The sequence below is a fragment of the Ctenopharyngodon idella genome, chromosome 23, assembly GCF_019924925.1.
Source record: "Ctenopharyngodon idella isolate HZGC_01 chromosome 23, HZGC01, whole genome shotgun sequence".
Taxonomy (NCBI): Eukaryota; Metazoa; Chordata; class Actinopteri; order Cypriniformes; family Xenocyprididae; genus Ctenopharyngodon; species Ctenopharyngodon idella.
The window spans coordinates 764801-792664 of record NC_067242.1 but is presented as its reverse complement, the minus strand read 5'-3'; the positions used below and the strand labels follow the sequence as shown (position 1 = coordinate 792664).

Here is a 27864-nt window from a genome sequence, read left to right as displayed (position 1 = left end):
CCTGGAAACAAATGGCTTCTTCTAGCTAAGTTATAATGGAGAGATGTTATGTGGTTTGTGGTTTTGAGTGCATCAGATGTGTGTGTGTTTGTGGATGTTGACTCATTTGGCTGTTGTCTGTGTTCAGGGTAGTGCAGGAGAAAAAGGCAGCGCAGGTAATCCTGGTACGGCAGGTCAAAAGGTAAGAGCCTTTGGTGGCTCCGATTTTGTGCAGTTAGTCACGCAATTGTGATGTTAGCATTCAGAGCTCTCGTGGATAAGTGAGGTGAAGAGTTTATTCTCAGATGTATTGTGAATCCCACAGGGTGACCAGGGCGAGCCTGGATTTCCAGGAGTTCAAGGTGCGATGGGCCTTCCTGGATTTAAAGGACACAAGGTAATGCTGCCGTTCCACAAACATCATAAAACCTCTACATGCACCAGCGTTCAAACGTTCGGGGTCGGTATGATTTCACAACCAAAAGAGTCTTTTCTGCTCACCAGTGCTGCATTTATCTGATCAAAAATACAGAAAAACAGTGAAATATTGTTAGTATGTAAATCAGCTGTTTTCTATGTGAATATATAGTAAAGTGTAATTTATTCCTGTGATCAAAGCTGAATTTTCAGCATCATTACTTCAGTGTCACATGATGATTTGCTGCTCATGTTGAAAACAACTTCATTTTCTTGTGGAAACCATCATACATTTTATTTTTCAGGATTCTTTGATGAATAGAAAGTTCAAAAGAACAGCATTTATTTGAAATGGAATCTTTTGTAACATTATAAATGTCTTTACTGTCACTTTTGATCAATTTAATATGGAAGAATAATAAAAAAAAAGGTATAATTGCAACTTTTTATCTTGCAATTCTGACTTTAAGATATAAAGTCAGAATTGCGATTTATAAAGTCAGAATTGTGAGATATAAAGTCAGAATTGCCTGATATAAAGTCAGAATTGCGAGATATAAAGTCAGAATTGCGAGTTATAAAGTCAGAATTGTGAGATATAAAGTCAGAATTGTGAGTTATAAAGTCAGAATTGCCTGATATAAAGTCAGAATTGCGAGATATAAAGTCAGAATTGCGAGTTATAAAGTCAGAATTGCGAGATATAAAGTCAGAATTGCCTGATATAAAGTCAGAATTGCGAGTTATAAAAGTCAGAATTGTGAGATATAAAGTCAGAATTGTGAGTTATAAAGTCAGAATTGCGAGATATAAAGTCAGAATTGCCTGATATAAAGTCAGAATTGCGAGATATAAAGTCAGAATTGCGAGTTATAAAAGTCAGAATTGTGAGTTATAAAGTCAGAATTGCGAGATATAAAGTCAGAATTGCGAGTTATAAAGTCAGAATTGCGAGATATAAAGTCAGAATTGTGAGTTATAAAGTCAGAATTGTGAGATATAAAGTCAGAATTGTGAGTTATAAAGTCAGAATTGCGAGATATAAAGTCAGAATTGCCTGATATAAAGTCAGAATTGTGAGTTATAAAAGTCAGAATTGTGAGTTATAAAGTCAGAATTGCGAGATATAAAGTCAGAATTGCGAGTTATAAAGTCAGAATTGCGAGTTATAAAGTCAGAATTATGAGATATAAAGTCAGAATTGTGAGTTATAAAGTCAGAATTGCGAGATATAAAGTCAGAATTGCCTGATATAAAGTCAGAATTGCGAGATATAAAAGTCAGAATTGTGAGTTATAAAGTCAGAATTACGATTTATAAAGTCAGAATTGCGAGTTATAAAGTCAGAATTGCGAGATATAAAGTCAGAATTGCGAGATATAAAGTCAGAATTGCGAGATATAAAGTCAGAATTGCGAGTTATAAAATCAATCATCTCTTCCTGCTAGTTAATTTATAGCTTTAAAGAAACATGAATGAACATCAGAAGGAATGTTGTTTCAGCCACGGAAAGACGTCAGTACACGCCATTTTTCAAGTTCAAGTCCACCGACGTTAATCTGCTAACTCCCCTGACTGCTTTGTCGGACAAAATGGTGGATTTGGCGTTATGATTGGTTAAATCGCCTGTCAATCAAACTCCCGGCGAAGGGTCAATTGTGACTTTATAACTCGCAATTTTGAGAAAAAAAAAAAAAAGAATGCCCTTTTTTAGTTTTTTATTTAGTGGTGGAAACAAGCTTCCATAATTTAATGTGTCCTTGATGAATAAACTAAGCTGTACAACCAAATACTGAAATGAAGCTGTCCATGACACTAACAACATCAAGGTCTAGATTAGATTCACAGATGTGGCTTGAGTCGCTTTGGATAAAAATGTTTGTCAAGTAAATAATTAAGCATCTGTTTGGTCATCGGCAATGTTTGATCTTGATAAAGGAATGCAATTCCCTGCCGCAACATCCAGCTAAACCATATTAATGTGGGAACTGTGCTTCAGGACATGGTAAACAATCTTGTACCTGTTAGCTTGGTTCTTCCAGCTGGACTCTTGACCAAGGTGGTCTACCAGATCTTAAAAACCCCAGCAGCTGCTAGTCTAGGCTGGTCAGACACCTAAACCAGCTACCATGATCCAAAACAGTGGTGATTTAGCTGTATTTTGCTACTCACAATGGTAACGTGTGTTATATAGGCTATACATGCATATTTATATATGCAGTATTAGGATGCGTGTGAAAGGTGGCAGTGCTGTCACTGTCATAAATCTATTGTAAGGCACTATGGATGAAGTGTCTGCTAAATGACTGCTTGTGTGGAAGATATGCTTGATATACAGGCTCTTCAGCTCATTAAATGTAGTTTTTGATTGATATGCCATAGAACACTATTCTCCTGTTGCGGAGAGGGAGAAGTTATTCTGATATTTCTCTGTTTTTCAGGGAGAGAGAGGAGAATCTGGACCCAAAGGCATTCAGGTGGATCCTTTGTCATTTCCTTCACATTTTTAAAAGGGCTTTTTACCAGTGCTGTGTGTGATTTATCAAAGGTTTGGTTTTGGTTTCAACACAAATTCAGATTTGTCTCAGATCTCAAATATAACTCTAGATGTTTTCAAAGCATAAAGACAGCTTTAGTGTGGATTTTTGGTGGAAAAGGTTGACTTTATCACTTTTTAACCCTGTTAAGTTCTAAAATTAAATTCTAATGCTTGTAATGTAAATCAACGAGATCTGATATAGCAGATACTGACATAAAATGCATATAAATATCAATATGTCTTAGTGAGATGATATTTAAATGCTTAGTTTTATGATCGAAGCTCTGTAGTTTTAAAACATATAATGCAATGCAATGATGACTGAGAGATGGACAAATAAACCTTCCTCAAAAGCCTGATGATCATATTTGATACTCATGATTTTTCTAAAAAAATAATGTATGGATCACGTCGCTTCAGTCCAGTTATTAATTATATCAAGTCTATCCTTACGCTTACTTATAATGTTTACTGATATTATAATTACACATTACTAGTGATTTTTCCTATGCTTACATTACAAGATCAGCTGCTGCGGTGTGATTTGTGTACTTTAGCATAACAGTCTCTGTAGGGAACATCACCCTCAGTGTAGTTGGCTCAGTATCTCTCAGTAAACAGGATGTGACACAGTCTTGTAAAGGTTATAGGGAGACACCCGTTGATTTTGAATGCTAATGATAACCTTTTAGACTCTGAGACCCCTGCTAACACAGACCTCCTCCCATTTACAGGGTGAAAAGGGAAGCAAAGGGGTCCCCGGGATGCCTGGATTTTCAGTAAGTGTACAAACACCTACATCCACCAGGGGGCGCCTCCTGTTAATGCACTGCATGTGAAGATGGACAGCGCTTCTTTGGTTTGAATGGATGAAAAGCCAACGCGTACCAAATTAAGAATTTAAGAAGTGGCTCAATTCAGTTGAATTGGAATGTCAGAAAGAGGAATTCACTAAACTGGAATTCAAATGAATTTACACAGCAGAGGATGTTTTGCGACATAGATAATTACATCATTAACCTTTCTGGAAATATCCCATAAATATCACATCACTAAAAAAATGTCAAATTAAATTCTGAATGATACTCATGAAGTGATTGTGGCTTCAGTAGGAAGTTAATAATTGTATTCACTTGTACACTCTTAGAAAAAAAGGTTCAATGGGGTTCTGTAGAGCAGTGTTTCCCAACCCTGTTCCTGGAGGCACACCAACAGTACACATTTTCCAACTATTCCTAATCAAACACACCTGACTCAACTCATCAGCTCATTAGTAGAAACTCCAAGCAAAGCCCCTGGAAGGCAAGCCTGCAAACTTTAGCCAAAAAAGCGTAACGGCTAATGCTAACTGGCGGTACACATTGGCGGTACGCAGGGAGGAGTTTTGAACGGCGACACAATAAGCTGAGAGGTGCCGCACGTGATTAAGTTTGCTGTTACGCTTTCTCCAATGGTAAGAGATACAGACCCTCTTATCTCCCTATAATAATACGATCTCTGTCCAAGAGCAGAAATATATGGTTCAGATTAGGGAGACATTCAGAATGTGTACTGTTGGTGCCTCCAGGAACAGGGTTGGGAAACACTGCTCTACAGAACTCCAGGGTTTAAAGAACACTTTATGCTAAAAAGGTTCAATATAAAGAGAAATGTCTTAAATTATTGCATAATACTTTAATGGGAAAAAAAAACAAAAAAATTTTTTTTTTTTTTTTTTTTTCTAGTGATGAAGTACACTTTAGAAAATATTGGGTTAAGTTGGGTTGAAAATGGACAAACCCAGCGATTGGGTTGTTTTGACCCAGCGGTTGTTTTAAATGTTTGCTCAACCTGCTGGTAGTTTTATTTAACCCAACTATTTAAAAATGACTATATGTCTGGATTAAAATGAACCCAAAATATGTTGGAAATTAAAAATCAGACACATAATTACTAGAGGAAACAATAATAATCAAAAGGTGAACATTAATGAGCAAATTAATAAATGTTTATTGTTTAATTATATTCATTAAATATTTAATTAAAAATTAAATATATCCATTTATTAAACATATTAATAACTGTTAAAAGGGTTAAAATAACCCAATCTCTGGGTTAAAACATCCTAATCGCTGGGATAAAACAACCCAATTGCTGTGCTAAAACATCCCCATCACTAACCCAGTTGTTGGGTTAAAACAACCCACTCGCTAACCCAATCATTGGGTTAAAAAAAAAAAAAAAAAAAAAAAAAAAAAAAAACATTTGCTGGGTTAAAACAACCCAGTCACTAACCCAATTGTTGGGTTAAAACAACATTCGCTGTGTTAAAACAACTCATTGTCCATTTTCAATCAAACTTGCGTTGTTTTTAACCCAGCATTTTTTAGAGTATGTTTATGAGCTGCTTAATTCATAAAATTTCATTAAAATTAAAAAAAAATAATAATAATAATAATTCATTCATTAAAAACTAAATCCATAAAATGATACTTTTATCATTCTAGAATTTGCAGAAGATAGTCCTTATTTCTGGGAATAAGCTCAGCAAGTTCCCAGAAACTTTAGTCACAGACATTGACTCACAAACCATTTGTGTCAGAGACATAACCTTCAAATGAGATAAAATCATGTTTCTAAAATAACATAAAAAGGTATACTTCAACATCAAAGCCATTTAGGATGGAATATCTCTTTAAATGTATAACTGATTATATAACTTATATCTGGCACAAATATTGCATGCGCAATAAAATATATAAAAAAGGCTTTGTAACACCGTGCTTCTACTTGATGCTGGATTGTAGGAAAATGAGAAAATGATTCGGCTGAAAACATGTTAGTATGTATTTTTTGTTTCTTCACTGCTTGCTTGTATGAACTTATACACAGTTTTGTAGTCTGAAACATTCTTCTTTATGATGTGCTGACACTGAACAGTCCAACTTTTGTCATTCATTCAGTCTGAGGAACCGGCGTCTTCCTGATTGAGCCTGTGTGTCTAAAACCGTCTCTGATTTGACCTTAAAAAGTTTCCTCTTTCTGTCTTTCCTGCTGAACCAGGGTGAAGTCGGACCCAGAGGGAGCAAAGGAGAGGTTTGTAGAATTACACAGTTCGTCACATTTAAACCATTCCTGCCTATTTGCTCAAGAAACAAGATGGTCTCCTCCTCCTGAAGCACGTATGGGACGGCAGAGCACTTCTGAGCGCTGTGAAGCACGTCCACAACGCCTTTACATTTGACAGCTTGACACTTCATCTGAGCTGGATTCAGAGTGCTGTCAGGCCGCAGCCGGTGCTGTGTAAACTACAGCAAATTTCCTATGTATATTTATTATTTCATGTTTGTGGGCAAATCAGTACCAGACATATATGCAAATCACTCGCTTCCTTTAAAAGAATGTTTATTTCCTCCAAAAGAGATTTATTAAATATTTCCGTTCTGTGTGTTTACTCCACACTAGAGCTGCACGACTGGGGCTGAAAGTCTGATTGTGACTATTTGGACAAATATAGTGATTGAGATTTAATCTTTAACATTTCATCTTGCTGCTTAACAACAAACGTCCTTGTTTTTTCAACTAACTGAAGTAAAATTACTAAAGCTAAATATAAATAAAAAAAAAAAAACTAATAAAAATGACAAAAGTGCAAAACAAAGTTACTTAAACTAAAATGAAAATGAATACTGAAAATATAAAAACATAAAAGCTAATTCAAAATACTACTAAGTACTATAAATAATACTAAAATAACACTGTACATTATACTACAGTAATAGAAAATAAAATATTTATTAACTTATTTTTATTCAAATTATATTATCCAACATAATGTCCTGCACAGAAACATATTAGTAATTACGAGAATATGAAGTGAAGATCTTTGCTTTGACAAATCTTGTTATAAGCAATGAAATGCATTTAAACGATAAGTTTATTTAATAGGCAGTGTTTCGCAGACATCACGACTTTGATGTTAATTTAATTAATTGTGCAGCTCTACTCTGCTGTTAAATGCAATAATCTCACTTGCATGAAGAACATAAATGCAGCTATAGGCTGATATAAGTGTTGATCATGTGTTCAATCCACTAGAAAGGTACGCCAGGTGAGACTGGGGTCAAAGGTCCTGATGGCCAGAAGGGAGACGTGGGACACATCGGTGTGGTCGGACCACGCGGATACCCTGGCCAGGATGGTTTACCGGGGCAACCCGGCGCTCCGGGCTTTCCAGGGAAGCCTGTGAGTTTTCTTACATTTCTCAGAACTACATGATAGCAATTAAAATGTAGTTTTTTTTTTTTTTTTGCTATAGCTACCAGGTATTTCCTTTCACAAGAAATAAACAAATGGTAAACAAACCACGGCATGGGCCGGGGGAGTGTCAGGATGCATCATTTCAGCTGATTCATGAAAGGCGCTATGAAAGAATCCACAAGGCCTGAGGTTGAGACAGTGTAACTGAGTTTCTTCCTTTATTATCTGTAAGGCCTGATTTCTTTGATAACTGCTGTGTGTTTTTCATGTACAGACACCATCTAATGAGTGACTCAATGTGTGTTTCAGGGTAAGCCTCCCTCAGAGGAGCACTTAATGAAACTCTGTGGGGACGTTCTGAGAAGTGAGTATCCGACCTTCTTCAAGGTCATTCTTCTCTCCAGAGCAAAGAGCCCGAGGAGCTTTTCCTTTTCTCTTTTTTAACTCGAACAAGCCTGATATGTAAAGAGCCAAGAATAGCGTGTGGCGTCCAATTAAAGCTGTTAGATAAAAGCAAAGTTCACTAGAAAGGAGCTTTTGTTACAGAAATTTGCTGAGTTTTTACAGTTTGCTTTGAATTAAAGGGGTCATATATGGAAGCCCATTTCTGCAACGTGAGGGAAAAAATAATCATGCTGTGGTAAATCATAATTATGACATTAAAAGACAATTGACTTACAATGTCATAATTATGACATACCAAGTCATAATAATGAGATAAAAGGTGACATTATGACATAAGTGATAATTATGAGATAAAAAGTCAAAATTATGACATACTAAGCCAGTCATAATTATGAGATAAAAAGTCGAAATTGAGATAAAATGTCAACATTATAACATACTAAGTCATAATTATGAAATAAATAATCATAATTAAGATGCTATATCATAATTATGACATACCAAGTCACAATTTTAAAAGTCGATATTGACATACCAAGCCAGTCATAATTATGAGATAAAAAGTCAAAATTATGACATACTAAGCCAGTCATAAATATGAGATGAAAATCATAATTGACCTACTAAGTCATAATTACAAGATAAAAAGTCAACATTATAACATACAAAGTCATAACTGATATACTATATCATAATTATGACATACCAAGTCATAATAATGAGATACAAAGTCGATATTATGACATACTAAGCCAGTTATAATTATAAGATAAAAAGTTGAAATTGACATACTTTCATAATTATGAGATATAAATTGAAATTATGACATACCAAGTAAGTCAAAATTATGAGATTAAAAAGTTGAAATTATGACATACTGTCAGTCATAATTATGAGATAAAAGTTTGAAATTACGACAAGTCATAAATATGAGATAAAAAGTCAAATTGTTAACATATAAAGTCAAAATTATGACATACTAAGTCATTATGAGATAAAAATTCATAATTATGAAAAGTCAAAATTGACAAAGAGTCATAATTGACATACTATGTCATAATTACGGCACAAAAAGTAAAATTATGACAAAACGTCTAAGAAATAAAAAGTCAATGATGGCATAAAAAGTTGAAACTGACATAAAAAGTCAGAATTATGAAATGCGAAGTCAAAAATGACGTAAAAGGTCAAAATTATGACATAAAAAATCTGAAATTATGACATTGTGTCACAATTATAAGATAATATTTAATTAATAATTTTGACTTTTTTGTTTTTATGTCAGTTTCAACTTTTTAATGTCATAATAATTGTCTTTAAGTCATAATTTTGTCTTGGTATGTTTCTTGGTATGTCCTTTAATATAATTATGACAAATAATGATTATGACCAATCATATTTTTTGGCTTTTTAAAACAAAACATGCATACATGAATCACTTATAATACAATAAGTTCAATAAGATGCATGTGAATATAGATAGATGCTGTTTTTAAATGCTCTTTCTGTGGAGGGAATTTTACTGGAGGAATGTTATTGTGTGTCCAAGAACAATCATATTTCTCATCACATGACCCATTCAGTAATCTCCAGTGTAATGCGTCTGTATCAGATCAGCTGCCCCAGCTGCTGCAGATGATGGGCCCTCAGCGCTGTGAACCCTGTGAGAGCATTAAAGGACCCCCGGGACACCCCGGAGCTCCAGGGCCCAAAGGCTCCAGCGGGCCTCCTGGCTATCCCGGCAGACACGGCTCTCAGGGCTACCCAGGGCCTCCGGGCATCCATGGACCCCCAGGGGTCAAAGGTGACAGAGACGCCTGGCTCTAATGCTTTTTAAATTATGTAAATGGCTTTGGCTTTGTATTTTAATTGTATAATGTGTTTGCCACTCTTTTAGGGGACACAGGCCCAAGGGGATTTAAGGGCAATAAAGGAGAGAGCAGACCAGGATACCCAGGGCCTCCTGGAGACACAGGTACAGTGACATGATTACATGACTAATATCTGTTTTGTCAGTGATTTGTTATGAATATGTACAAAAAATGTCTATGCAGCATTTGGGACCGAATCTTGTGTAACTGTCAGATTGTGCATTCCCTCAACAACAACAACAGGGATCCAGGGTCCTCGCGGCAGTGATGGCATTGGTATTCCGGGTCCTCCGGGAATAGCGGGTAAATCTGGGACGCCGGGCATTCCAGGGAAGCCAGGTCCTCCGGGGCCGGCCGGCGTGTGTGACATGTCCATCTGCTACCAATCCTATAACCTCAGGGATGAGCACTACAGTAAAGGGCCGGATTTCTAACACACACATTTAAGCGAACACATGGGCTCAGCTCTCGGACTGCCATGAGCGCCATAGCAAATCCAGAGGAATTTACAGACATGGCTTGGGACATTGTCTGAGTGCTGCTATGGTGCAATGAAACATCAGTGGCCTTTAGATGAAAAATAGTGACATTTATAGACGTGAAACCTGCCTTTCAGTGCACTGCGGGTTTTGTAAACACCATTAGCACGTTCATAAGGTCATTTGTGAAATAATACTGCGAGTGGATGGATGTTGATGTGTCATAAACATAGCAATTAACATTAATATTTATCACCATTACTTATGAATATTAAGTATTAGTAAAGTAAATGACTTTTTGTTGCCAAACAAGGAACCTTTGCACCATGATATGAGATGCAATAATAAAAACATTAGTTTGTTTGTCAAATGAATATTAAGAATAAGTGTTCAGAGACATGCTTTAAAAAATAATGGGGAAAATGTTTTTGATTTCCACAATACTTGACTGGAAATATTCTGATTGGACAGATTTTGAGACTTTTCATTGACATTTCATTGAATTAATAATTGTACTTTAAATAGCTGGCTATTATTTTTTTATATTATTTACATATTTGCATACTTTTTTTTTTTTTATATATTATCTGCACTGCCTGAAGGGAAGGTAAATTCATGCAAATCTCACTGATTATTATTCCATTAAATAAAAGGAATATTAATCATTAAATCAACTATTTATTCCATTTTGTTTGTTCAGGAACGCATGAATCTTATATTTCTCTTTTGGCAGTAAAATATTTAAGATGTGTAAGGTATGAGATACAAATTTGACAGGTGTAATTATTTTAAATATTTTACATTTATTTGTGAATCCATACAAACTGCTTGTTACAGAAATATATATATAGTTTGATATTATTGCTCTTTCTAAATTGATATATTACAATTTTTGCTGTTATATAATCTTTTACTCTAACATTCAATTCTAATCTATTGTTTTATTCACTCATTGTAGTTTATTAGAACAAACTTGTGTTCATTTTAAAACTATACTCTACAAATGCTGGGTTAAAAACAGCCCAAGTTGGGTTGTTTTAACCCAGCAGTTGGGTTAAATGTTTGCCCAACCTGCTGGGTAGTTTTATGTAACTCAACTATTGTTTAAAAATGACTATATGTCTGACTTAAAATGAACCCAAAATATGTTGGAAATTAAAAATCAGACACATAATTACTAGAGGCAACAATAATAATCAAAAGGTGAACATTTATTAATAAGCAATTTAATAAATTTTAATTTCCAACATACTTTAGGTTCATTTTAAGCAACAATACAGTAATTTTTAAACAATAGTTGAGTTAAATAAAACTACCCAGCAGGTTGAGCAAACATTTAACCCAACCATTGGGTTTGTCCATTTTCAACCCAACTTGGGTTGTTTTTAGAACATTTTTTAGTCAGAGCTAAGTGATTCCTGAGAACTGCAAAAGTGTCATGTTGTTTGTACATAAAAAACTGCAGCGATTCTGGGGAAAGTCTATTTTATCTTTTAGAGCTCTGTTGTTTGCTAAGAATCACTAAATAAAAGGTGATAAACACCTGGTGGTTGATCTGTGGTTTCATGATAATGATCATGTTTGAAGCCATTTAGTCACTAACAACATACATATGCAGAGTCTTCAGAAAGCTCTGATGTCATATAAAAAGGAAGTTGGGGATTATTTCAAGATATGGTTCAGATTGTTTGCAGCAGTAGACGGACACACATCCCTTGTTGCTGCTCCACTTTAGAAGACTACAGTCTCTTTCAAACTGCCAAAGTCACGCCCCCCAGTGGTGAACCACTGAAATTTCGAAAAACTTATGACGTAACGAAGCCTCGTTTACTGAAATCATGTGACTTTGGCAGTTTGATACGCGCTCCGAACCACTGATTCGAAACAAAAGATTTGTAAAGCTTCGAAGCTTCATGAAGCAGTGTTTCGAAATCGCCCATCACTAGATATTGTTGAATAAAGTCGTAAAAAATAAAAAGTATTCTCGTCGCTTTATAATATTAAGGTTGAACCACTGCAGTCACATGACTGTTTTAACGATGTCTTTAGTAGCTTTCTGGACCTTGAAAGTGTTGATTATATTGCTGTCTATGGACGAGTCATAAACCTCTCAGATTTCATCAAAAATATCTTAATTTGTGTTTTGAAGATGAACGAAGGTTTTACGGGTGTGGAACGACACGAGGGTGAGTAATTAATGACAGAAATTTCATTTTTGGGCGAACTAACCCTTTAAATTAGACCCGAATTTGGGGGACCCAATTTGTCATTACACCGGCGGTGTGTGTACAGTACGCACGTACTACTCTGATGACGAAATTCACGTCACGCATACACTCACCCTCAGGAATTTGGTCCTTATAATACATTCCTTTCAACAGCTCATCTGAATTAGAGATTTATTTATTATATTATATATTACTGTTTGCTTTTGTTTTCTTTTTTGCATGGGAGTTACTTTGTTTCAATGCTGTTTTAACATAATTGAAATACCATTATAGTTTTTATTAATATTTTGAATTCATTTACCATTTATTTCAAGCAGTGAACATGTTTTTATGAATTTAGTTTTAAGTAGTTAACTATAATAACCCTGTTTTATGATGCCAATATGAGTTAATATTAATCAGGTTTTGCACGAATAATTTAACATGATCTTTTACTGTTTTGATAAACAAAACAGTATATCTGTATTATTTTCTCATGTCAAAACTGAAATCTAATAAATATTTCAGTTCTTTCACACCATTTTATTTGCTAAAACCACCAAAAATGTTTAGTTTTTGGTACATTTAGTACATATTAGTTTCATGGCAGGTGTTAAATGAAACCAACCACTGGGTTAAAACAACCTAATCGCTGGGCTTGTCCAATTTCAACCCAACTTAGGTTGTTTTTAGAGCATTTTTAGAGTGTAGTTTGAAACTAAGCCAGAACTAAGTGATTCCTGAGAACTGCAAAAGTGTCATGTTGTTTTTATCTTTTAGAGCTCTGTTGTTTGCTAAGAATCACTAAATAAAAGGTGATAAAAACCTGGTGGTTGATCTGTGGTTTCATGAAAATGATCATGTATGTTGTTAGTGACTAAATGGCTTGAAACACATGCAGAGTCTTGAGAAATCTCTGATGTCATATAAAAAGGAAGTTGGGGATTATTTCAAGATATGATTCAGATTTTTTCCGCAGTAGGCGGACACCCATCCCTTGTTGCTGCTCTGCCTTAGAAGACTACAGTTTCTTTTGATTAACTGGCCAGAAAAACTGTGAAAAGTGTTTTGCGGTAAGTGTAAAATTCATACTTTTAATTATTTAGCCAGTTTTTCATTTTAATAAACTAGCTTAATCCTGCAGGTTGTAGGTAACCATCACGATGGAAACACCCAATGCAACAGAAGAATATGAGGAGTACTCGTATAACCTGGGGAAGAACTATAATGGGCAAGCTTACATGTGCAACCCCATCGACATCAACAATTTCTCCAAAAAATTTCTTCCATCCTTCTACTACATCATCTTCATCATCAGCATAATCGGCAACGGAGTCGTTCTCCTTGTCGTCTACAAGTTTGAAAAGCTGACCACGGTCACAAATCTATTTCTCCTCAACCTGGTGGCCTCCAACATCATTTTTACCTTAACGCTCCCGTTTCAGGCCGTTTACCATTCCAACCAGTGGATCTTTGGAGAAGCTCTTTGCAAGTTGGTGAACAGCGCCTGCTATTTCGGCTTCTACAGCTCAGTCCTCTTTCTCACCCTCATGACATTCGACCGCTACCTGGCCGTGGTTCATTGTGTGGTCGCCAACAAAAAACGCAGAAGCTGCTACGCCCTGACATTATCTTCAGCGGTCTGGAGTATTAGCCTTCTTGCGAGCCTCGATTCCTTCATCCACTTCACCGTTGAAGAGGATCCAATGTACGGACTGATGTGTGAAGACTTGAGCGATTTGAAGTGGAAGGTCTTCGGCCTCTACAAGCAGTTTGTGCTGTTCTTCATCTTCCCGTTGGCTGTATTCGTCTACTGCTACTTCCGGATAACACTAACAGTCATGGCCACGCGGATGGTAGGGAAACATCGCACTGTGCGGCTCATTTTTGTAATAGTCCTGATGTTTTTTGCTTTCTGGAGTCCGTATAATATCATACTCATGATAAATGAGAATCGAGATTCTCAACAGTGTGATGAAAGACTTTCGTATGCCGAGTACGTCACTAGTAACATCGCTCGCTTGTATTTCTGCATCAACCCTGTTTTTTACACCTTTCTGGGAAGGAAGTTCCAGAATCATGTACGAGGAGTGCTGATGAATCAAGGTTCATGTTTAACCAGCCATTTAACTATCAGCGGAAGCAGCAGAACGTTAGCTTAAGAAAGAATGACAATTATACTGTATATGGTGAGTAAAAATAGCTGCAAAGAGCATGTTGCTTTTAATCTACATGCCTCCAAAGAAAAAGTGCAATGAACTAGCAAAAGAGTTGATTGATGTATATGTAATAAATCACTGTGATTGTGTGTTTTGCTTATTTGTGTGTTTGCTGTAAAAGTTGTTCAAATTAGTTCTTTATGAATTACTCTGAACTACGAAACTTTGTTTTTGCCACAGAATAAAAAATATACATCATATATTATATCTTGCAGTTCAGACTTTATAATTCGCAATTGTGAGTAAATATCACAGTTACACTCACATCTCACATCTTTTGCATCGTCTCGCACATCACATGGTGTTCTAAAAACAGTGCTCAAGTTAAAATAAGTTCAACTTTTAAAAATGTGTTGTGTGTGAATGACTCATGCACGTGTTTTGAAGCTCAGTTCAAGGCTTTAAACATAAACATAAATTATAACTATTACAATTAAATCCACCTATCCATCAACTCTGTGATCCTCATAAATATTTATTATAACATGTTTGTAAAGCTTTACATATATGAAGGGTTTATTTGTATTAGGATGCATCCAAATAAAAAAAAAAGAAAAATGAATGTGTGCTAGAGCCACACTATTTGATTATGAATTTGTGTACACAGTTGGTTTGGTCTTCATCTGTCTTTCATCACTAGTCAAAGCAAGTGCATTAATACATAATAATGGTTGCATGTCTTTCATATTTTCATATGATTGCACAATATCATATGAAAAGGTTTGAATTCTGTTTTATGCATTACTACACGGATTGCCATAGCACAAATGAACAGCTCCTCTTTGTGTGTTTTTTCCTTTTGATCCATTTGACCCTTTTCAAACTGCATATACAGTATAGCCATGTTGCATTTGCATATCTGAGATGCTTGATGTGAAAGGCTTTGTACATTGTCATAACGTGCACACTTGCACGTGCACATCTCTCCATTATGAATAGAGGTTATAAATATATGGCATTTATAAATATTGTGCACACAAAGGTGATCAACGTGACTCCTCCGCTTTCTCTCACACACACATAGGCCAAAATCTCATTTATCTATTAATAAAAAACAGGGACAATACATTTTGAACGTTTTTGTTTTTTAATTGTTGCAGGATCCCTATATCATTACATTAACAAATATTATGATTTAATTTTACAATTCACAAAAAAATATTACACTATTAACCAGGCCTAACTAAAAAAAAAAAAAAAAAAAAAAAAAAAACTATTACACTATTTTTAAAAATCACATTACAAAAATAAAACAACATAAATATTAGATTAGATAAATGAAAGACCATTTAACAAATATTTTTAACATTTATTTTTTACGAGCTGGGCTAGCCTACTGTAGCCTACAGAAATTTCAACTTTTTAAACTTGTAACTATTTTTAATTATTATTTTGCATTTTAGACTCATTTTAAGCACTAAGTAAGTTGCAAGTGTATTATTATTTATTCACATCTGAGTGTACCTTCACCACTTGATAAGACGTGTGGAAATTGCTGCATTGTGACTGGAGACTGGGGCATTAGGGGGCAGTGCCGCGAGCGTAATCTGTTAAAATTAACAGTGGTTTGTGAACGTAGACAGCTTTATTAACAAACAAATGATCAGCAGTGTTTATGTTGGGATATATAGGTTGTGCAGTGGCAAGTAACTTAAAACTATTTCAAGGAAATCTATTTAAATGTGTTTTTAAATGGGAATCATTTCTTTACCCTGGAGTTGGTTCACCCTCTGCCTATGATCAGAAAATTCATAGTTAACGCATTATTACACAAAACGGAACTTGAAACATAATTAGGCTAAATTTATAAATGACTATCACTTGAGACCCGTCACCTTCAACTATTTTAATGGTGAGTAGCTACACTCAAAGTCTTTGTTGCACATCAATACGCTACAAACGCTGGACGTTTTTTGTGTGTGGCGTAAATATAACTGATTCTGAAGCAATATCTCATCACATAGGGCTATTATCAATCAAATCAAATCAATGGCACTAATAAATGACAGCTGCTTTAAATACGAGATTGTTTTAAATATTTTTTTAAAATACAATTAAGAAATATTGGGGAGAAAATGACTTTTAAACATGAAACTAGAACGCCAGTAGGTGGCGGCATTTGACCGCCTTAATAATTGAGTCATTGAGTCATTCAATCAAACGATTTGTTCAAACAGCCGATTCATTCAAGAATTTGTTTATGAATCTTTGATTCAACCGATTCGTTCAAAACGCTGAATCATTCAGTAAATAAAGACGGCTGAGTGTTGTTGTGAGGTACGTGCGCTATGGTTCTGCTGTGATCTTTGTTTGGAACTGTTTTCGCTGCTGAAATAGAACAAAAACAGTCAATATTTCATCTTATGTAAGTGACTTAATATTAACTACTTGTTCATTTAACTGTTGTGAAATCAGTGTCGCATTTTCAATCGCGATGGTAACGTAATCGGGAGGACAGCACTGTTGGTCGTGTGATGTTGCTTAACTGTATCATATGTTATAAATATAAAAACTCCACATTTTGAATTTTTACCACATGTTAACTGAGTTTCTTTGTGTGTGCTGTTCTCATTTGTTTTGATTTCTGCTCGAGGTGAGCTGCACGAGCCTCATCAGCGCAAGGCCTAACGTTACATTATTATCCACTATCGATCCCCATTAACACCAAATGTAATAAAATCAGGGTCATTCTCTAGTTTTTGGTGTAGTTTGGTCAAAATACAATCTTGTGTTTTGGTGTTAATATAGTGTATTTCATTAATAATAAATATTGTTTTGGTGAGTCTGTTTCTCAGGTCATAAAAATGTGTGCCCCCCTATGAAAGTGAAATCCCCCCCCATTCTGTCTGTTCTGGCGACGGAGCACCAAAAACCGGGACTGTCCCTGGAAAACGGGGACATCTGTTCACTACGTTCACAAACCACTGTTAATTTTAACAGAAAATAGGCCTACTGTATAAGGGAGCATGGCAGAAGGAGCGCAAAGAGCGCTTCCTCTGTAATCACTAAAAAGTTGTCATATCTCACAAGGTTTTGTTATAATAAATGAAGCTGTCACACATTTAATCACTTATTTACATAATGTCTAAATGTATTTGTTTTTATGAGAGAATTTGCGATCGTGCAAACTCATAGTCCACTCACCGCTCAAAAGGCAGTTTTTTTGTTCAGTGATATGCCGCTCTAGGTTGGGGCGGGTTTGGTACTCTGTAGAATGAGGGAAAGATAATTTTTGATATAGAGTTGTACAAATTATGGTACTTTCTAACCTCTTCGCAGTCTCTCGTTTATGTAGGCCTCCATTGTCGTTGTAGCTTGCATGCGTTCCTGTCTGTTCTGTTTATGCAGGTTTTCTTCAAATACCTTGTGAATCGACGCCCCAAGGGCATGGTTGCCACCTTGTGGATAAACTAATTACTGAAAAAAAAATTAAATGCGCATGTGCGACCTGCACGTACAAAGTATGCGTGGTTACAAAAATCCGCTGTCATGACAAATCGGGTCCCCCCAAACTGTCAGTTAATGATTATCCTAAGTGTACACGAATGATATTGATTTAAAATACTCCTATAGCTTACTATAATGTGTAAGAAAACAATTTAGTGCATAATAAAAGTAATTGAATGTTATTTCTTACACTTGATGATTAACTGTTAATTAATAAATAATGATTATAATAGCCTATTAAGTGAATAATTGAATATCATTCATTTGTTTTATTTATAACTGAAATATTTGGACATTTAAAACTTAATTTAACACATAATTACATTAAAGATGATAGTGAATACATGTAGGGTAAGTGCAAATGCATGTATAAACTAAGCTATCAGAGCTAATCGGGTATCTGTATGCTATGCTGATACATAAGCTAACCAATATAGACATAAATAGTCATTATAACGTAGTTGAAACAGCATTTATCATAATTTTGTAGGAATTGTAAACAGGCGCCAAAGAGAGTACCTATTAAAAGCAATTTGAGCCAATGTGAATTGCTTTTGTTTTCTTTTTTGCATGGGAGTTAGTTTGTTTCAATGCTGTTTTAACATAATTGAAATACCATTATAGTTTTCATTAATGTTTTGAATTCATTTGCCATTTAGTTCAAGTAGTGAACATGTTTTTCAGTAGTTAACTATAATAACCCTGTTTTGTTCGATGCCAATATGAGTTAATATTCATCAGGTTTTGCACGGATAATTAAACATGATCTTTTACTGTTTTGATAAACAAAATAGTATATCTGTATTATTTTCTCATGTCAAAATTGAAATCTAATAACGGTTTCAGTTCTTTTTTTTTTTTTTTTATTTTTTTGCTAAAACCACCAAAAATGTTTAGTATTTTGTATATATTAGTTTCATGGCAGGTGTTAAATGAAACCACTGTAAATATGAGCAAAACCGCAACCGCTCAAATGAATGCTACTCGTCCCTCCATCACGCATGCAGCCGCTCTTGTAACGCAGTCGCTGTGCAAAAGCCGTAATGCGATTAGCGCTGGACTCCTGAGGGCCTCCCGCCGTGCTGCAGTGTGTGATTGCATACGGGGCCCGAGGAGCTTTCAGCCTGTTTGTCGAGAACCTCCCCACTTAGCGGGAGAGCGAAGTGTTGGGAGCAGATAGCATGCTGGGAATGCTGTTCAAAGAAAAGCAGAAGAGGCTGAGTCACTGGTCAGAATAGTGAAGTTTGGGTTAGTGACACATTGTCATGAACTGTAGGCGTCTTAGTGGAGGGTGGGAACAGATGAGCCCAATTTCCTTTGTTTTGGTGCACAGTAAAAGGACACGGAAGTGAAACTAATGCACTAAATTATATTTCAATGTGTCTCCACTAAATTATTCCTATAATATATGAGCAGTTTCAGTTTGCCTCATGTTTGGCTTGGTTTTTTTTCCATGGAGGCATGACATTTTGGCATTCAAATTCATAGGCTACGTAGGGGTTTAAGAAAAAAAAAAAAGTTACAAGTTTTAATACTACAAACTAGCAATGGCAATTTAACTATTAGTCTTGCTGGTAAAAAATACTAAGTGTTGCTTCCTTTTTTTCATTCCCACGGCTGTGTCAGCGGTTTTCTTCGGAACACCCTAAACATGCTGCATTATTTTCTTGGTAACCCAAAGTCTCATTGCCTGCTTCATTCAGATTCCTCAAAGACAGCTGGCCACAACCGCACTCAGATTTCTCAATCAATTGTGTTTACAGTATGTGATTTCATAGTTCACTACAAGCAAGTCACAGAATTGTCTGAACCGTTTCTCTTTTCTTTACAGATCTCATCCTCCTTGTAAATATTTGTGGTATAATATATTACCAGTGTATATGATATAGGCCTAGATATTCTCTATTTTGAAATTTGTTTTGAAATAATACTCTTTGATAGGCAAGTGTGTGTGTGGTTCAGGTGAACTCAAAGACTGAAATATTTGAAATCCTTGTCCTTGTGGGGACATTTTTTGGTACCCATGAGGAAAACAGCTTATAAATCATACTAAATGATGTTTTTTTGAAAATGTAAAAATGCAGAAAGTTTTGTGTGATGGGTAGGTTTAGGGGTAGGGGTAGTGTAGGGGGAGAGAATATACAATTTGTACAGTATAAAAACCATTATGTCTATGGAGAGTCCCCATAAAACATGGAAACCAAACACGTGAGTGTGTGTTAAAATAAAACAAAATCAGGTAAAATAAAGTGTCTAAACAGCTTAACACATTGAGTGGTTCAAACAAACCTGTAACATTCAATTTGATAGATGCGTCTATGTATCTGCTATTATCAGTCCTGGGACTTTGTAGGTCAGTAAATGCATGGACCAGCCCTGAAAAAAACTTGACTTTTGACTAATTTATCATAATTACTTCCTGTGATTAAGTAATAATGGTCATTATGACGCCAAAATGAATTCCACTGATAATGTCATAATGCCCTTTATGATGCCATAATTGCCATTATGATATCATAAAGATTTGATGACTAATAAATTAATGATAAACTTCAGCTCCAGAACAGCACTCATAAATGGCATTACATATTCAACACTAATTGCATGAAAATGTCTGTTCAACAACCGGAGATGCTTCCTCTGTAAATATGCAAACTGTTTCAATGGTGGCAAGAAGTATTGATAAATGACATCTAAGTTTAATCATGCTTGGTCAAATACTGTGAAGAGTTTCTTAGATAGAGAGGGTGGCTCACCTCGCCCTCTCTTCCCGTCAAGAGAGAAGCAAGGTTCTTAATTTAATTTAAAAGTTATTTGAAAGGCACTTCCAAATACAAGGCGTGTGCTTTTGTGAGACAGAAGCCTGGTGTACTCACTCGCAGATAAAACAGGGCAGAAGGGCTAAGAAACCAATAAATTAATTTGTGCAGTGAGAAAATTCAAGGACAAGATCCACAAATTTTCTGCAATATTTATAGTCATACATAACCAGAGTGCACAGACTAACTGATTATATTTGTCAATATAACAGACTGTACTGTTAAACTTCCCTTTCTATAACAGTCAAAGCAATTCTTTGTCATCATTTGCATTTCTCCAGACATTAAATGGTTTAAATATAATAAATAAATAATACACAAAGACATTGACAAAAGAGTGTTGGGACTGTTTCACTTGAACAGTCGCCATTATTGTGATCAGTGTTCACTTTAGTTGGGCTCTTGACCCTTGACTTTTAATGTTAGTTTTTCTCTGGCTGCTGTAACTGAGTGTCTGTAAGGTACATTTGCTATGGCAAAGGAAGCATGTCCTGATTTTGCAGAGTTAGACGCATTCCTGGGTCAACATATCGGTCCAAAAATTTAACCCTAACCATATCCCTATCCCTAAACCTAACCTTACACATAAGTTAACCCTAAAATCAGAAGGAACTGAGAGGTGAATAACACTGATGTAAAGCACCTAACCCTGGTTGTAAGCCTAAACTTGACATAATCTGTAAACTTGTTCCTAAAATCTGATTTTTTTAATTGGAATGTTGATCCAGGAACATGTTGTACTTGGTGAAATCAGGTTCTGCAGCAAAGGAAGCCAAATACATTTTTTGTTGATTGTTTACTGAAAATAATACACAGATCTCTCATCTCTTAACCTGTACTTTGAGTTTTGATTAATTGTGACGCGCTCCACTAACTTCACAGCAGAAAGCGGCATCCTGTTTGTTTTCTTTATTTTACAAAAGCACAAAGTTGTGTGTTGAATTGTGTGGTGGAAGTCTCACTACTACAGTCCAGTGATGAAATATGCGTGTCCTGGAAATGGGAAGCCTCAGGTGCCGCTTCACTCGCTGTCTCCTCGTGGAAAGTAGGCTCTTTTTCTCCTTCTCACTCATATTTCGGTGATTTCTTGAAAAAGTGTAATATTGAACTTTGTGCATCTGCCATTGTCACCGAATGTTAATGAACTCTCACGTGCAAAGACAATAATCTATGCACAAGTTTTATTTTTCATTATTCTATTTATTTTGTACTTTTACAACACAAGATGCTTTTCAGTTTTGTAGCTGATTGTATCCAAATACCTTTAGTTTTTCCATCAGCCCTACAATAAAATATGACCTATGCGAGAGTGCATTCAGCTTACTGTACTAGATATTATGCAATGCATTCGTTTTTATGCAATGCGCTTGCACACACACATGATGACGTCTTTGCCACTGAAAATGTGCTTTACAGACACTCAGTTTTTCTCTGGCTGCTGTAACCAACATTAAAAGTAATGGTTCAAGCAAATACAGCAAATACCAACTAATGCAAATACAGATCACCATAATGGCGACTTCAAACGAAACAGTCTATCTTTGACCCAACACTCTTTTGTATGTCTTTGCATTAAAACTTACAACAATGAGTAAAACATGTTTGAGAAATTTAAGGCAATCAGTTTCCACACACTGTAAAATATTGCCTTGGTTTTACTCAAAAAAATTGAGGCAACTGTTTGCATCAGAATTTCGCATATTTTGACCTCGAATAATTTGTGTTTGATCAATTAGGACTTTACATGTTTTCAACATGCACCCTTAAGTAATACCAACACAACTTTCCTCAAAACTCAACTCAAATACTTTGTGTAGCAGAAACATTACTCAACTGAGTAAATACACATTAGTGTAATGGTAACTATATTGTCACGTATTTTTCAATATATGAAAAATGTTCCTTATGTATTATTCAATATATTGTAATATATTATCCCATATATTTTTCAATATACAGTATTTAAACCATTTAATATATTGACCATGAATATATGGACATATATTTTCTTTCCATATGGGCTGGCACAGCGATTGCCAGTGTTTTTGAACTCTCTCTCACTCCTGGCTCTTGATTTGGATGTCTTTGCCTCTCAGCTGTTTTTGAGTCAGAAGGATTGGGTTCTTGACTTTTAAACATGACTGTGAAATAAGCATGCACCTTGGGGTTTAAAAGCAATTTCCAGACCGTTGCCTCTGACAGCGCCGTACACTGCAGTTCATACACGAGTCTGTGCGTATCTGCCTCATCACTGCATGGCCCAAACACTTCTCATCCCTCCATAACCTTTACAGGTGGCTTCTACTCAGAATTTCTCACCTGCAGAGAACATGTATTCTTTGTCCAAAGAGTTTCATTTTTCCCGTGGTCAAATCAAAAATAGCATTTTCAACTCAGACTATGTGTTTGGCAAATCTTTCTGCTTCCTCCTTTCTGTTTCTCATGTCATGTGGCAGTTGTGTGACTTCTATTTTTGCACAAAAGGTGTCTCATAATGATGGGGAGAAATTGTAAGCTATTCAAAAGCATCAACCTTCTTTTTGATCCTTAAGAAGCAAATAATATGCTTATAATCCAATTATTTATAGTTCTGGTTCCAGTAAAACATCTTCTATAAAAACATTGTAACACTTTACAGGTTTAATTAGTTAACTACATTATGATATTAATAATTAGTTAAAACATTGTTTAATTAGTAATATCAGTTAATGTTAATTTCAACATTTACTACATTTTAAAACCCTAAGTTGTCATTTGGTTAATGCACTGTGAACTAACATGAACAAAGAATGAACAACTGTAATTTTATTAACTAACATTAACAAAGATTAATAAATGTTGTAATATATATATATATATATATATATATATATTATTCATGTTAGTTCATGTTAGTTAATACATTAAGGTCTCATTTGTTAACATTATTTAATCTAAAGTGTGACCAAAAAGCTTTTATATAACAGTTCAATACATAAGAAGTTAATATTGAGAAACATCCAGTTTAGACATAATATTGCCAGTTATTTTGTGTATTTTTTTTACTTTTTAATGTCATAATTTTGACATTTCATGTCGTAAATATGGCTTAGTATGTCATAATATTCATGTCGTACATATGGCTCAGTATGTGATAATTTGGTAACGCTTTAGATTACAGCCTGGAAAGTACTGTGTAATTACAACGTATTTACAGCGTAACTTCCGGTAATTATAGTGTACTTATAAAGTAAGTACGTGTAAGTATAGGGGAACAATATGTAATATGTCTTTGGAATAAAGGGGTAACAACAGGAAAATAACAAATTAGAACTAAGGGGTACTTATACTATTATATAGACAACAATCTTACGTTTGGGAGCAATTTAGCGAGAACATACACTGCGCACCTTTTTGTAATAATACTGTACAAATATATAAAGGCTTTTTTAAAATTATGTGGTAGGCTACATATCAGTGCTTTTATACAGTATTTTGTTTTTATTGCAAAAGTGCACTGATTAAGTTGCTTCAAGGCAAGTAAAACTACAACTATTTGTTTGTTTTTTTTAATACTGGGGAAATATATTCTTGTTTCATGTAGTTACAGGGTAAATACAATAAAAACACATGCATACACACAATCTGATATCACTTGGAAACATTTATTTGAAAAACAACTTATTTCAAAACAGATTTACAACACTTCTTATTCGTGTCTCTTGCTTGGCTTCCTCCTCCTGTTGTTCCTCTTCTTCTTTTTCTTTCTTTAACCATTTACTCATCTTTTACCCTCATGCCATCTGAGATGTGTGCGACTTTCCTTCTTCGGATGGACACAGTTTTTTAGAAAAATAAATAATCTCTGGGAACGCTTTATAATGCAAAAAGTCGAAGCATCAAACAGCACATACAGCGATAACTACAGTAATCCATTCGACCCTAATGGATGAATCAATGTCTTCTGAAGTGAAACAATAAGTGTTTGTAAGAAAAATACAAAATATTTTACATTTTTAAACTCTAGACTAATGCTTCTGAGTGACCAACTGTGACCTGCCCGTACATGAGAGGGTTGAGAGTCGTGCTTGATGTAACTCGAGGCGTGACGTAAGCGCGCCGAGAAACTCGCGCGAAAAGTCATGTGGATGTCGGATGCCGTCAGTTTTTTTCTTTTTAAATTAATGCTCAAAACAAAATACACAGAATAACAGATAATAATAATGAGAAACAAACAAGACAGAAGAACAGAGACAGCAGTTCTCCCGCGAGAACGTCATGAAAGCTTGAAGCTTCGCATTGCTTCGTTGAACGTGAAGTTGACTCTTGGTGACAGTTGGTCAGAAGTGAAAAGATGAGTAAACCATGAGAACATTTCTGGGTGTACTGCATTATCTTTTAATACATAATAGCAAAATTCCTTCTTAAGGTTCATCAGTGGAAAGACTGAAAAAGAAGAAGAGGAACAAGAGAAGGAGGAAGTCAAGCAAGAGGAAAAAAAAAAGGCCAAAATGTGCTATTTTCTGTCAGGACTTTGTAAATTTTCATTTCAAATTTTAAAGTAATAAGAAGTGTTGTAAACCTGTTTTGAATTAGGATGTTTTTCAAATAAAGGTTTCGGAGTCAGTGATATCAGATTGTGTGTTTTTATTGTACTTACCCTGTAACTTCATGAAACAAGAGGGTAACAAGCACCACTTTAATTTACAGCCCGCAGATGTCATGGAGCTATGGAACAAGAGTATATTTCCCCAGTATTAAAAAAAAAAAAAAAAAAATGCAATAGTTTTACTTGCCTTGAAACAAGTAAGCCTAAACTAAAACAGCTGCACTTTTTCTATCAAAACAAAATACTGTATAAATGCACTGATATGTAGCTTACTCTGTAATTTAAAAAAAAAAAAAAAGCCTTTATATTTTTGTACAGTATTATTACAAAAAGGTGTGCAGTGTATGTTCTCGCTAAATTGCTCCCAAACATAAGATTGTTGTCTATATAATAGTATAAGTACCCCTTAGTTCTAAATAATTTGTTATTTTCCTGGTTGTTACCCCTTTATTCCCAAGACTTATACGTACTTACTTTATAGGTACACTATAATTTCCGGAATCTAAAGCATTACCAATAATTTTGACTTTTCATGCCATAAATGTGGCTTAGTCATAATTTTGACTTCATATCATAAATATGGTTCAGTATGTCACAATTTCGACTATTTATGTGATAATTATGATTATCACATAACAAAGGGCTTTCATAAAAGACTGACATCAGTTTGCTTGGAATGCACAAACTCAGACTAAAGACTAAAATTTTTTATTATACTTTAATAATAATTGTACTTTACCTGTAAGTGAACATCACAGGAAAAAAAAAAAAGGAAAAAGAAGAAGATACAATTAAAAAATAAATAAGAATGATATGATTGCTTTAAGGAAATCTATACTAAACCTCATCAAACCCTTACTTGATTTGGCCCACATACAGTAATGTTTGCTAGAACTCGTTCTGACTTGAGATATGCTGAAACATCTTCTGTAACAGCACATTTAGCACAATAAATCCAGGCATATTCTCAAAAGACAAAACGTCTTCACCGCTCCCTCCCCTGGCATGTTGATAGTGCGGCAGAAACCCTCGTGGTGCTTTTGTCAGCCATCTTCTTGCCCTCTAGACACGAGCGTCTGGCTTTTCCCCAGGCTGTATGTTGTCAGTGTTTGCATGCTGGTGGGGGCGAGAGACATGCTAGATCCTCAGGCAAAGCAATTATTGGCTGGTTTCATTGTTGAGTGCGCTGCTGCCGGGGCCCCGAGAGAGCAGGAGACAACTCCTCACGAAAAAGTTTTCTTCAAATTGGCCACCAGTTGCCTTGGAGTCTCATGTAGATTCCCTCTGTAGGGCAAACAGAGCCGACCGAATTAGAACAAGCTTCCAATCTACAGGCCAGGAACGGGAATGAAAACGAATGCCACACACACACTCATTCACAAGATTTTTTCTTCTCCGCATTCATCAGTGCTTTTACTCTATCATACAGTACATTCAGCATCATCAAAACCAAGCTGTGCATTAATAATGAAGAAATACAGACCATGTGCAACAGCAGTTGTAAACGCATGCATTTTCATTTCTCCATCAGCCCCTCAGCAGGGATGTTTGTGAGTTTATGAGCATCGGTTTCCACATGGTCACAGATTTGATTATGTAAACATCATTAAGACAGTTTGTGAGTGAGATCTTTTGAAATCAAATATTGAATGGTATTTCCCACTTTCTGATTGGTTGTAAGAATTTCTGTTAAAGTCAAGTAACTTTTATTTCTAAAGCACTTTATGCATTACAGTTTGCAGGAAAATTACAGGAATAAAATGTTGCAGAATTCATCAGTTATGAAACAAATTCAATCTCAGCAATGAGCAGCTCTTCATTGTCATTATCCAACTCAATTCAGTTCAAGTTTTGTTGTCAAATCAGTGATATCACTGAATATTAATTGTCTTTTAAACCCAAAAGTCTGGGAAGTCACACAGCAGACAGTAATATATTACACACTTTCTATATAATTTAATCAATTTTATGATATGAATTCAGTCTGTTGTACTTTGTCTTGAATTGTTGACTGTCAGTTTCTCTGATTCGCTCTGATAGATAGACAGACCTTCTTTCAATGAATCCAAAACATATTATGCCGGCACACAACCTTATACGTTATTTATTTAACAAATCAATATTGGCCCAGAGGTTTCCCACACAACTGCGTTTTAAATGTAATCCTCCAAATTTTGGGCTTTGTGTGACCTTGTTGTTCGATGTGGCTTCTTATCACAGAATGAGGCAGAAAATACATTATTTTATAGTAATCTATTCTGTATTGTGATAAAGGCCTGATAAATATGGTTTTATTCTTATGAAAATACCTGGGATGGCCATATATTGTCCCAATCGTGTGTTTAATGTCTTCATGCTTCATCAGTTAAAATGTCTCTATTTGTATGTTATTCCACTGCAGCGATCTCTGGATGTCTTTGTCCATATAAGGGATTTCCTGGAACGTCATGTGCTTTATGACTTTATCCCCCAGTTTCACAGACAAGGTTTAATCTAGTCCTAGACTAAAATGCATGTTTGAGCTGTTTTAACTGAAAGCAACTTGCGCTGATAAAATGATTAAAATATGTCAGTGTCATTGTTGTCTCAAGATGCACACCAGTGATGTTTTTTCTAAGGCACGTTTATAAAACTTACTTAAATACCCTAATTGAA

General features: G+C 35.2%; 2 protein-coding genes across 2 annotated transcripts in view; both read left to right on the top strand.

Moving 5' to 3' along the window:
• Nucleotides 1–11197, top strand: part of si:dkey-225n22.4 (collagen alpha-1(XXI) chain) — a 57658-nt gene extending 46461 nt beyond the window's left edge. Inside the window, exons 21-30 of the mRNA XM_051882915.1 lie at nucleotides 128–181; nucleotides 305–376; nucleotides 2838–2873; nucleotides 3670–3714; nucleotides 5978–6010; nucleotides 7013–7159; nucleotides 7484–7538; nucleotides 9192–9383; nucleotides 9477–9554; nucleotides 9694–11197. Of these exons, the coding sequence (XP_051738875.1) occupies nucleotides 128–181; nucleotides 305–376; nucleotides 2838–2873; nucleotides 3670–3714; nucleotides 5978–6010; nucleotides 7013–7159; nucleotides 7484–7538; nucleotides 9192–9383; nucleotides 9477–9554; nucleotides 9694–9884 (903 nt within the window). The 3' untranslated portion in view covers nucleotides 9885–11197. The remainder of the gene's footprint in view (nucleotides 1–127; nucleotides 182–304; nucleotides 377–2837; nucleotides 2874–3669; nucleotides 3715–5977; nucleotides 6011–7012; nucleotides 7160–7483; nucleotides 7539–9191; nucleotides 9384–9476; nucleotides 9555–9693) is intronic.
• Nucleotides 11198–13079: 1882 nt separating this feature from the next.
• Nucleotides 13080–14560, top strand: ccr12b.2 (chemokine (C-C motif) receptor 12b, tandem duplicate 2). Its single transcript, XM_051882906.1, has 2 exons — nucleotides 13080–13209; nucleotides 13281–14560. Exon 2 carries the CDS (start codon nucleotides 13300–13302, stop codon nucleotides 14296–14298), a length of 999 nt encoding a protein of 332 aa, XP_051738866.1. The 5' UTR covers nucleotides 13080–13209; nucleotides 13281–13299; the 3' UTR covers nucleotides 14299–14560.
• The last annotated feature ends 13304 nt before the right edge of the window (nucleotides 14561–27864 follow it).